Source organism: Scomber japonicus, chromosome 5 (genome assembly GCF_027409825.1).
Source record: "Scomber japonicus isolate fScoJap1 chromosome 5, fScoJap1.pri, whole genome shotgun sequence".
In the NCBI taxonomy this organism is placed as follows: Eukaryota; Metazoa; Chordata; class Actinopteri; order Scombriformes; family Scombridae; genus Scomber; species Scomber japonicus.
Window position 1 is genome coordinate 31686086 of NC_070582.1, and position 12179 is coordinate 31698264.

At 36.9% G+C, this 12179-nt stretch overlaps 1 protein-coding gene across 1 annotated transcript in view; it reads right to left on the minus strand.

Moving 5' to 3' along the window:
• cdh13 (cadherin 13, H-cadherin (heart)) overlaps positions 1–12179 on the minus strand; it is a 263838-nt gene that overhangs the window by 71523 nt on the left and 180136 nt on the right. Inside the window, exon 9 of the mRNA XM_053319996.1 lies at positions 4407–4547. Coding sequence (XP_053175971.1) covers positions 4407–4547 — 141 coding nt within the window. The remainder of the gene's footprint in view (positions 1–4406; positions 4548–12179) is intronic.

Sequence of the window (12179 nt, forward strand, 5' to 3'; positions counted from 1 at the left end):
CACTTGTTTTGTAATTCTTTTTACATGAAGTCAAAAACTTTAACAAACTTCAATGTGGAAAGATGAATTAAAAAGGAAAAGCAGCACAGATTCCCTGCTGGCTGATCTGAGGATATCTGCAGGAGAGGAGTGGTGGTTTGAAGCACAGTCTTTACTAACTATGAATAGCTGTCTGTTTGCATACAGCTGCGGTAGGTAGGTAGGTCTAAGAGAAAAAAACAGGCACCCTACAGTATATGGGGATTATGTTCGCTGAATTCAGACAAAATGTCAACTCATAAAATCCGGCTTCAGTGGATTTAATGAATAATAAGAGGAAGAAGTACCATTTGAGAACATGTGTTTGTTTTATTCTTGTTCTGTTCTCTCTGTCCAACTGTTTCTACTCATCTTTTCCTGTTTCTCTCTCTATTTCTCTGCTTGAGTCCTGCTCACAAGCTGGAAGACAGACTTTTAAAGCTTACATCTGGTCTGCAGGAGGGGATGTCTTCAAAAAAAAAGACAACTCAAGGTTCTTCTGAATGAAAAGGATTTTGGAAAGTTCTACGCTGTAAAAAAAAAAAAGAGACCATGCTGTTTTTACGGGAAAAACTGACAGCTGTGGTTGCCAGAAAAATTCTGTAAAAAATACAGCAAAACTATAATCATCTTTACAGAACAACCTGTACATTTAATAGTTAAAACATGTGTACAATTACATTTTAATCAGGTAAATTCACCATTAGGTTTCTGCTGAATTAGCATGACCATTATGCTATTAAACCAGTTCTCAGTTAGATTTACGTCAGTTGTTGCTTAATGTAAATAGAATATCTTTCAATTTCACTGAAAAGTACCAAACAAACATTATTTAACTAAAAAAAGCTTCATTATTAGACATTTAACTGATTTTTCTATAAATTCCCCCGAAAATCTACCTGATAAATATATATGTTATAATATGTTATAATATAATAATGTTAATAATGTCATTTAAACTGCATTGTATTGCTTTTTCTGCATTTAAACTAAACTAATATGTCATTTCTACCAAGGAATATGTTGTTTTGGGTGTTTTTACATATTCTTTCTTTAAAATGAACAGTTGTTTGGTTTAGTAGTTTATAAAATATTATTGTAAAGTTAACAACACTCCATTGTTTTTCCATTTACAGTTTTTAGATGTCATGATTTTACAGCATTTTGGTGTTAATTCTATGGACATTTCTTACAGTACAATGAAATGACCTGATTATGCTGTTGGATAATTTATATGGTCAAAGCTGGACAGCTCCTGCTGACACTAACTCAGTGTAAATATGCACCTGGCAAACACACTATGATGGCGGTCATCAGTGAGGTCATAGAAGATTCACGGGCAGGTTGGATGCGGTCAGGGAGAGTGAAGGGTAGAGGATTTATACAGGGAGCTTAACGCTTTCAAACACTTGTTTTTTAAAAGCTCCATTTCTCCACGCCGTTAAACGGATCTCTTCCCTGTGAGAAATGAGAACATTAGCCGGGACACGGACATGGTGCACTCTGCACGGCCCTGCCAAGCCCTCTGAGCTGTAACATTTCACATCTGAGCTGCACTCCTTACAAGCTCCCCTGACAACCCCAATGCATCATGGGAAGGCTGTAGGGGAGCTTTTGGTTGGGGCAAAGCATGATGTGTCTCCAAACCTGACAACAGCTCTGGGCGTTTCCATTAAGAAGCACACAACTCAATGTTACAACTGCACCTTGAGGCACGGGGAGGGGCTTTTCCTACAAGACCTCATTCTTTTTTATGTATGTGTGTGTGTTTTCTTACCTCCAGAGGTGAGAAGGAGGGATGAAGGGGGGGAAAGAAAACAGCCATGGAGGCAGCTTTTGACAAATTCATCACAAACTTGGCCATAGGTGCAATTTATTGTGTGCTATTTTCTTCTTCTTTTTTTTTTTGCACATGTACATTTTATTTTGTAGCGTGACTGGCAGGCAGCGGTTTACTCTGTTAGCTTTTCACTAATGCCTTGAGGCACTGCTGACTAAACAAACCATCACTGAACCACAACAAGTCTACTCCCACTCAGATTCCCTTATCTTGCCTTTGCACCCACATCACCCTGGTTACCAAGATGTGTTATTATGTCATGTGTTATCATTTGCCATATATATGTTCTTTGCACACACACATGCATATACCCTGTGATCCTTACTTGGCTATCCCTTCAGCAAACAAGGACAGAAATATTTTTATATAAGAAAGCTTAAGTTCACACTGAGTACTGAGTCTTTGAGTGGGTCTAAACACACAAGTACATGAAATGAGTAGGTGGGTGTTCAGTGATGTAAAGTAAGCTACAGGCAGTGTTGGGGAAGCTACTACATGTAGTTCAGCCTGGCAGTAGTTTGAACAAACTCCATTTGTACCCCTGGAGAACTTATTATACTCATTTAACTCAGCGTTAAATAAATCAACATGTAGTGTATATGACACTAAATATAACAGCCGACAAAAAAGTCACATGCCAGCAGAAATATACCTCTCAACTCTGTTTGATTTGTTTAAAGAAAAAAAAGCTGACATTTTTGGTCAACATACTGTAAATTCACTATAGACATGTTGAGTAATATAAAGAGGAAATGTAAATCCTACCCCAATACCCACTTATAAATCAGAAATATAAATCAGCCAACAAAAAATAGGTAGACTAGATCAGTCAGTCTTCACATGTTAGCATGTCATGACATGATTCATGCCTTTTTTCAGAGTTGTGGAACACAATAATGGTAAAATAAAATGTATATTATATAGGTCTGTTCTTTATGAAAAATATTTCATATTATTGGCCAAAATTGTAGTTTGTAAATTGAGTAGTTAAACTACAAAACATGACTCAAAAAGTAGTTGAAATAATTGACGCAGCACAAAATATGAATGTAGTTTAGTTACAGCTAATTGTAGTACATGTAGTGTAAGTGTCCCTGAGTGACTAGTGTTGAGGACTACGTAGTTAGATGTAATGGTGTTACATCATTTATATGCTACAGTTACTGAGAAGAAATGTGAAACTTATAAGTTTCTTCTGAAAATGTTAATTACAAAGGAGGTTACATCTGAAGTCACACCTTTAAGATTTTGCTAATTTTTTAAATATTTAACATGTTAGTGAATACATACAGTATATTGCTGTTTTTAATCAATCCATTTTTTTTAAAATATTTTATGAATAAATCATGATGTGGGCTTATTTGGAGCACACATGGGATTAAACGGTGTCACACTGCCAATTAAACCCATGTCTGACTTTTGACTTTTTTCAAAAATCTTTTGACAAATATCTTTACTTTATATTCCAAAATCTACATGAACAAATAGATACATCAAATGAGAGATAAATGTTGCTTTATAAGAAATGATCTCCTTTATAAATCATGTCAGGATCCATGAAAAACACCTGAACTTGAAAACATTGGTTAGAAAATTAGAAAAGTAATCAAAAGGTTGAGTTTACTTTGAAGTAATTGAAATAGTTACATTACTTATTACTGTACATTTACAATAGAGTAACTAGTAATCTGTAACCTATTATATTTCTAATGTAAACTTCTCAACCCTGCAGGAAGGGCTGCTGCCAGAGATTTTGGGTCTAAAATATCCCATTGGGCCCACCCACTAGGCACTGGACAACAGACCCATTCAAAACTTTAAATAACTCTACCTGTGCATGCTTGCAACTCTATTATAGTCCAATAGTAACTGTCCAATATCTACTGACACTGAGCTGTGAGAACACTGTACAGACATACATGCAACATTCTGCATACACTGGAGTTCAGTATTTAATGCAAGCTGCTAACCTCTATAAGTAAAGTGCTTTAGACTGTCTTTTACACTTTAAATGTAATGCCAAAAACAAGAAGAATAAAGCCTTTTTTAATGAGTACAGTGGAAATAAAATATATTTGAATGTCTATTAATGACGAATGATGACAGATTAAAAAAAATTAACTAATTATTTTTTAGAGCCCCTGTCAGAAACTTTTCACCCCTCTATGGCGTCCCCTGCCAGCAGATGTTTTGTGTGACTGCACTGACATTTGGTGAACATTTGAACAGTCCATCTGTCAGTCAGTCTCAAAGTTTCAGTAATGCTTTCACGTTACTCACATACTCTCTACCGAGTTAGTTAAAAACACCTTAAAGTCGATCTCACTGTGCATTTTAGATGAAGAAAAAACCTCCACACTGCTCACGACACACTCCACAAAATCTATCCAATTAGTTGTACAAAATGCTACTAGCTCTAACTGACCCTGAACTCTGGAGTGGTAAACAAACATTTTACTGTAGAAACTACATGTGAACGACAAGGGGATTCAAAAGAAAGTGTTTCCGATCAGAAGAAGTAAAAAAAAAAAAAAGTGAGGTTTCTCACCAGTGGATGTGTGAACTCAGGGGCATGGTCGTTCTTGTCTGTGATGGTAATGGTAGCTGTGGCTGTTCCCGTTAGGCCCACCTCACTTCCTGCCATGTCCTTGGCCACGATCTCTAACTCATATGTTGTGGTTGGCAGCGTCTAGAAAAATAACAAAAAACCCCAGCGATACAGAGTTAGAAAAGTCTTATAAGGACGTGCACAAAATAACACATAATATATACACATAATATCAACAGAAGAACTAAATAAAGAAATGATGGAGATAGAAGAAAAGGAGAGGAAGTTGAGAATAACAGAGTGCTACCAAGGGAGGGAAAGGAAAAGTTAGAGGCAGAAAAGCATTGCATGTCCCACTTTAAAAAGTATGGATGACAAAATCAAGGGCACAGTAGCTCATGCATGAGGGTGAATGTCACAGAGTTGCAGTAAAATATCCTTAGTAATTAAGCCTGTGAATATTAAAGAATCTATTGGAGAGCTGAATCATGGAAAAATCATTATCATATGAATGATTTGCCACGTGAGTGATTAAATTAATCCACTCAAAGAAAAAGCTCACACTTATCATCATGTTTTACATTACCCCAAGACCCTTTAAAAAAAAAAAAAAGGCTGAAAGCTCTTGTAAGAGTTCACTGGAGGCTTGAACCTACCATCAAATTGACTGGATAGGCTCTGAATAAAAACCAATCACTGTGTAAATATGCACACTCACGCTCACACACCAGCGTTAAAAGCTGTGGTAAACACTTGCTATCTCTAGAGAATGATCCACAATCCATATTTTAAAAGTCCATTTAATCATCTCCTCTTTGTAGTCAAATATAATGTCAAAATGTTTTTTTTTTGTTTAGATATTTCAGTAACTTTGTTGTATGATTGTCTCAGTCAGAGGCTTGTTTGATTGACATTAGCTGGAAGGCTGTTACACCATGCAGAGCAGAGACAAAGTAAATAAACTATAGCTAAAAGTCACAGTGTGTTGCTAACAAGGGTTTGAAGAGCCATGACCAAACTGGTGACATTTGCAGGTATGCTAACATGCTGTTTAATGTTCTACAGCTGCACAGCTAATTAGCTATATTAGCCACATTAGCTACATTAGCTTGAAAGTGAAGTTAATAGTAGACTTTTTCTGGTTTGTTTGCTTGCATGTAAAACAAGGGACAGGCAGAGGTGTCTAAAGTACTCACATTCTGTACTAAAGTAACCCTTTACTTAAGTAAAAGTAAGAAAGTACAGGCTCTGAAATGTACTTAAGTTAAGTTTTGTAAACAACCTGCGCAGAAAAAAATCACTGGACATATATATAGAAATATTAAGGCTGTCAGCGTTAACATGCACGGAGCGCACACACCAAGAGAAAAAAAAAAGTTGGGTTTTCTATCACTCATTTGCATGTCATGTCTTCATTTTCTAAAGTCACTGAGGTTGAAACAAGTATCGAGCCTGTTTTGACAATGTAAGGAGTAGAAAGTACAGATAAATAGTGTTCAAATACTATTTATCTGTACTTACTCGTCAGAAAAATGAATGAATAAGAAAAGTATAGATACCTGGAACATCTACTTAAGTAATGAAGTACACATGAAACATTTAGCAGGAAAGCTAATGTGAATGATTCAGTGTGTTGTGTAGCAGGATGCTGTCAGTTTGCTCTGCATATGATCCAACACCACATTTACTTGAACTCACTGTACAGTAATAATGCCTCCAGCTACATGAGCAGATAACACAAACTAAGGAGAGTCACCATGAAACCAAAGACTTTAAAATATAAACGTCTCTTTTTTTAACAGAGAACACAAAACAGTGATTTAGAGAGCAGATAATGACAGACACATGCTATTTCATTTCAGTTAGACTTCAAAACTCATACATGTAAGAACAGATAGTGGGGATGAAAACGAGAGAGAGGAAAGTTTCCTTAGAGCTATACGCAGCACAGGATCAAAGTGTAAGCATAGAACTAATATGCAAGGTATTACACTGATCCATATGAAAGATTTCATAAGCTGTTTTATTACACACATTTCCCACAATGCTTTGGGGCATGGAAGATCAAGGTTTCTAGACACACATTTTCCTCTGTATAATATGTCAAATCATAGTGTTTACTAAAGGTCTTTGCTGTGTTTTAAGAATCTTCACACTTGTTTTTAGTTGTTTTTGTTGTCATTGAATATTAGAGGTAAAATAACAAGCTGAACATGAATAAATAATAAACCCAAGTCAATATCAATAAAAGAGTCTTATGATTCTATGTTCCTATGCTAACTTGCTTTGCTAAGGCATCTGTCCTTGAAGTAAGTAACTTTCCTGAAGCTGGATAATGACTGAAGTGGCCTGCCAGCATCTATATCACAATGTATATAACAACTTGAACATAATGTCTTATACTTGCAGCGAGGGGATTGCATTCATAATAATCATAACAGCAATAATCATTTGTTGCCATAAGTCACGCCTAATAGAAATGTTGACTCTAGTGAATAAATAACAGAAGGTAGAGGGCTGGTAAAGCCAACGTTTATTTATCTGCTGCAGTGTTTTCTCCCTGCTTGGGGGGGTTGGGGGTTGGGGGTTGGGGGGGTGTTAACTGTCACACACTGAATAAACTTCATCCATCTGTCTCACTGAAAATGCTGCTGGAGCTCCCGCCTGCATCGTAGATTCACCTCTAGCTCTGAGCGCATGTCTGCTTCTTTCGTCGACCCCCTGGTACAAAACAGTACAGCTAGAATACACACACCTCTACACACACACACACACACACACACACACACACACACACACACACACACACACACACACACACACACACACACACACACACACACACACACACACACACACACACCTCTACACAAACACACAGTCAAAAAAAATATATGCTTGACTTTTCCTAGTTTTTTTTTTTTTTTTTTCGCAGCAACGTCGTAAAGAGAATACAGTCTTTTCATTAGGAGCTTGTTTAACACACTAAGTGAACGGCCTATAGGAAGGCATTTATGGGCCAGTTGATAGCCACTGAGGCACTGCTTCAGATGAGCCTGTTTTACAGTGTAGTTACATTAAACGGCTGTTCCAGCTACTCGTAAAAGTGTTTTGTTAGCTAGGGAAAGATTCATTTCAACTCCATATAATTATTTTTTTTTTTTACATCGTTACCTTGTTGATGCAAGCAATATGTTCTATGGTAATGTGATATTAGTGCTATGTTATTTGTGATTTCAGATAACAGATGGCAATGCATTCATCCCTTGCATTCATTCGTTGCTATTTACTACACACACACACTCTGATGACCCTCAACCCACCAGTGTGTTCACATTGTTCTCTCAGGTCTGTCTACTCTTGGGTAGTCAACCTGATTATTATATCTGCCAGGCAATTATGTGTTTGGTCATGTGTGTCAGTGTTTTTGTGCGTGTATCTGCCCACGGCTGAACTTGCATACTACTGGATCAGCCTAATGTTTTTATGTGTGTGTGGTTATGACTGTATAATCAAGGATATTCTGGAGTTACAGTGATTTACAACTGTTGGAAAACCTATTTTATAATGTTTTATACCACCATTGACTGCTGACTCCTCACTCCTCTTAACCTGCTGGTACGGACCACAAGTGATCAACAGCTGCAGAAAAATGGAGTTTGGTCTTTGTCATGGCTCAGAACTGACATCCATAGAGAAGTTTGCTTTCAACTTAACCTTTATATACTGTTCAGGCTCAAATGTAACCCATTTACATTACATTAAAACTGTAAAAACACCATATACACATTTTATCTAGGTGGACCTTTCCTAATGCAACTCAACAATGGCAATAACATGCATGTTTTTTGTTCATTTCTGTGCAGCTGATACACATTTTTGTGTACAAAAATATCCAAATTTGACTTTTTATCAGAAAATTCAAAAATCAATATTCAAACATGTTAAATTCTTCATATTCTATGAAATGTTGTCCTGGATCATAAGATAGTCATTGTAAATGTCTTTTTTTCTATTAATAAATAGAATACATTTTTCATTAAGGACTAGTCAAACATTTATTAATGACTGACAGTTGGTGTAGAGACTATATATGAGCAGTATGTAAGGGTTAAACTGGAGCATCTACAGATTAATCCCATCACCATTATGTTATGATTGGCTACATTTAGGCACAATGCGTTGCCACATTGACTGTAAGGAGGGACAATTGAGTGAGATTAGAGTCTTCATTGTGTGGGAGAAGAGAGGGAGGTAAAGTAGGGTTTGTGTGGTGTGTTATAACAAGACAACATGTTCTAAGTACCGTAACAATAAATCACATATGAGGGACATTTTTATAAAAACTGTAATGACCATTGTTGTGGTGTTTACTGTTGCCATGGTGACGAAGTCCACAGAAACCATGTTTCAAGTTGTCATTTTAACCCAAACCATGATCTTTTGCTAACTGCAACCAAGTGTTTTTGTGCCTAAGCCTAACCAGACCTTAACCCTCACATACTGCTCATATTATGACTCATAATTAGTTTCTACACCTATTCACATTCATAAGCTCCCCATCAGTCATTATATATACTACATTAATCCTTATGTTTGATTGGATAATTAACTTCCATACATACCAGGAAAAGTGGAAGCATAAAACATAATTTTGTCATTAATTAACTTCCGTACACGCCAGGAAAAGAAGAATAAAACAGCAGGAAGGATGTGGGATAAATCCTTCTTCTGTTTCATTAATCTCATAGAAAAGAAGTCAGTCACTATTTTATGGTCCAGGATGATGAATACAACATGTTGCATTTCATTTCCATTGTTATATACTGTGAGTCACATTAGGAACTGGCTGGCTAAAGGAAATGTGTATGTGGTTTAACAGCTCTAAAATGTAAAAAACTGATCAAATTGGACCCTGAACAGTATGTAAGCATTGTCATACCATAACATATCATAATTCTTTAACAGTGACATGTAAACAGTTTGTGTGGATACAAACTTTCCAATAGAAATTTCATAAACTGCTGTGATACTATACGTTGAACAATGGTGTCTAAGAATAACACAGATTGGTTTACACTGGAGTGAGTTGAAAGCGTGGTATGTAAAGATCCCTGGTGGATCAATATCAGAGGCAGGATTTGGAAACCTGGGAATGAGAGCGGGTCGGTTCCATGTTTGCCTGTCCTCATCACAGATAGTGTTCTAATCAATTTCATCTGAGGCAGGCAGGAGGAGATCAAACGATCAATGGCCAGACACCTTGAGGCTCGTTTTAATTATCACATCAACTAGAGCTTAGACAAAATCAAAGACTATTCACTGAAATGACATATTGAGGTTAGGAGCTATATAATGTGTGGACACTTAGGGACAACATCTTCAGTGTCAAAGTCACATTTTTCTTTTTTATTGATGGAGAGTAGACCTTTGAAGGTAAAGTGAGTTGAGATCCTTACATCATTTACACTAAACTCAGCATACCAAGTTACAGTACATGTAACATAAAATCCTATAAATGTCAAGTTAACCAAACCAGAACACAACACCATTTGAATGCTTTCAACTGCCAGCTTTTATTTAGTGGGGACTTTTATATAGAGTGGAAATTAGCAGCCTAGAGGCAAGTAAAACTCTATCCATTCAAGCAGCTGTTCCAGGGGAGATTGTGGAAAGAGCAAGACAATAAACAGGTGTTTCTATCAACAGTTTGTCACACATAGTGGGTGACAGGGGTGTCCCTCACAACCAGCTCCTGCTCCATCAAACACCGTGCAGGCAGATGGTGCTCCACGGACCTGAGACTTTAATAAACTCATGCATACAATCACACATGAATACACACACACACACACACACACACACACACACACACACACACACACGCACACACACACACACACACACACACACACACACCTGCATACAGACGTACACTTTTGGCCTACAGCTGGAGAAGAGCAGGGCTCTGGGATAGCTGCAGTCTCAGTGGTGTCTAAACACATTGAGCGTGGCCTCCTCTGGCAACTGACAACGTCTTAATGAGTATTTCCTGAGTCTCAACTCAATTATAAAACTCCCTGGCAGTACCTGGCCAAGAAAAGATGTTCACATTCACTCTGGGCTAGAGTTACAGCAACAGGGAATTTTCCCTCCAGGTGTCAGAAAACTTCGTCTCAGTCATCCCCTTCATTTTACAAGCTCAAGTTAATTTGTGTGGGAACGCTTGATTAAACTTTGCAGCAGTTATGTTATAGACAGCTGAAAAGGTAGCATTTAGCTTTTTTTATAGAAAAGAATGAATGATTGGCAGCATGTTCATGAGTATAGAAAACATTTCTGGTCAAGCTCATACTCTCTCTTTATTCTGTTTCTCTCTATACTTTATTCTCTTAATACCAGAGGAGTAGTACAGCACAGAATAATATTATCACTTATTAAAATAAAGTGGGATAATATTGTAGATAAGTTTTCATTTCATGAAACTGAGGTGTGAAATAATTTAACGTGATGAGAAATTAATAACATTTGTAAAGAAATAAACTGGTGGTTTTGCAAGCCTAATGCTAATTAATTTCCCATCCTTACAATAATGATACTGACGTGTGTTTAGCGTGTTAGCATGCTCTGTACAGCTGAGAATGATGGGATATTCATTCATTTTGCAGGTATTTAAAAAAGATTGAAAAATGACATGATGATGACACTACATGGAAAGTTAAATGGTTAATTCTATAGAGCAGAGGTGCCAAACTACTTTTAGTTCAGGGGCCACATCCAGGCTGTTTGATCTCAAGTGGGCCAGACCAGTAAACCACTGCCTGATCATCTATAAATAATATATAATAGTATAACTTTACTATATTAAACCATCTATTTACTGTGAAAAATGAGTGCAATTTTAACAACATTATGTCTCTGTTGTGCACAGAAGCATTTTTCACATGTTTAATATATGAATGGTTTAAATATGACCACAATATCTATTCATTGTTTTTTCAGAGAGTTGTATTCTGGTCAGGATGGGGAAAAAAACCTCTGAAGCAACAGAAAAAATGGAATTACTTTTCTGAAAAGTTATCCAGTGGGCCAGATTGGACCCTTCGGTGGCCCGGTTCTGGCCAGTGGGCCGTATGTTTGACACCCCTACTATAGAGATTTCACATAAAACCACAAATCTCATCCTGAACAGTGCAGGAAAAAAAAAATCAGGGGAATACCAAAGTCATTAAGATACATTGACCAGGAACTATATGTATATTTCCCTAGTGAAGTGAAACCTATGACTTGCCTTTGGCACTAGAGGAAACATCAGAGGATCATCTAAGTCATTAGCATGAATCCTCTGAGGACCATGAGTACCTGTAACAATTTTCATATAGTGATCCAGTCAATAGTTGTTGAGATATTTGACAGCACCTGTTGTAGATTGGTTTTCTCGAAAAAATGAGTCGTCAATGGACTTATGGAATTGGGAGTCAGACTGAAACAACACACCCAAATCCCTTACAGATGTTTCCTGTTTTTAAACACACAAACCTAGCTTGTATTTTAATGTAGTGTATATTGATTGACTAAGTAAAGGCAGCAAACGTAATCTTTGGTGAACTCTTACACTAAGATGTCAGAGTGAAAGGAATCTCTATATCCGCTTAAGAGCAGCATCACCTTCTTTCCAACGCTCCGTATCACTTTCTTTGTAGAACATAAGTGGGAGAAAAACTTAAGAAAGCCACAAGTGATTTCATCGTGTTTGCGAAAGCTGACGTGAAA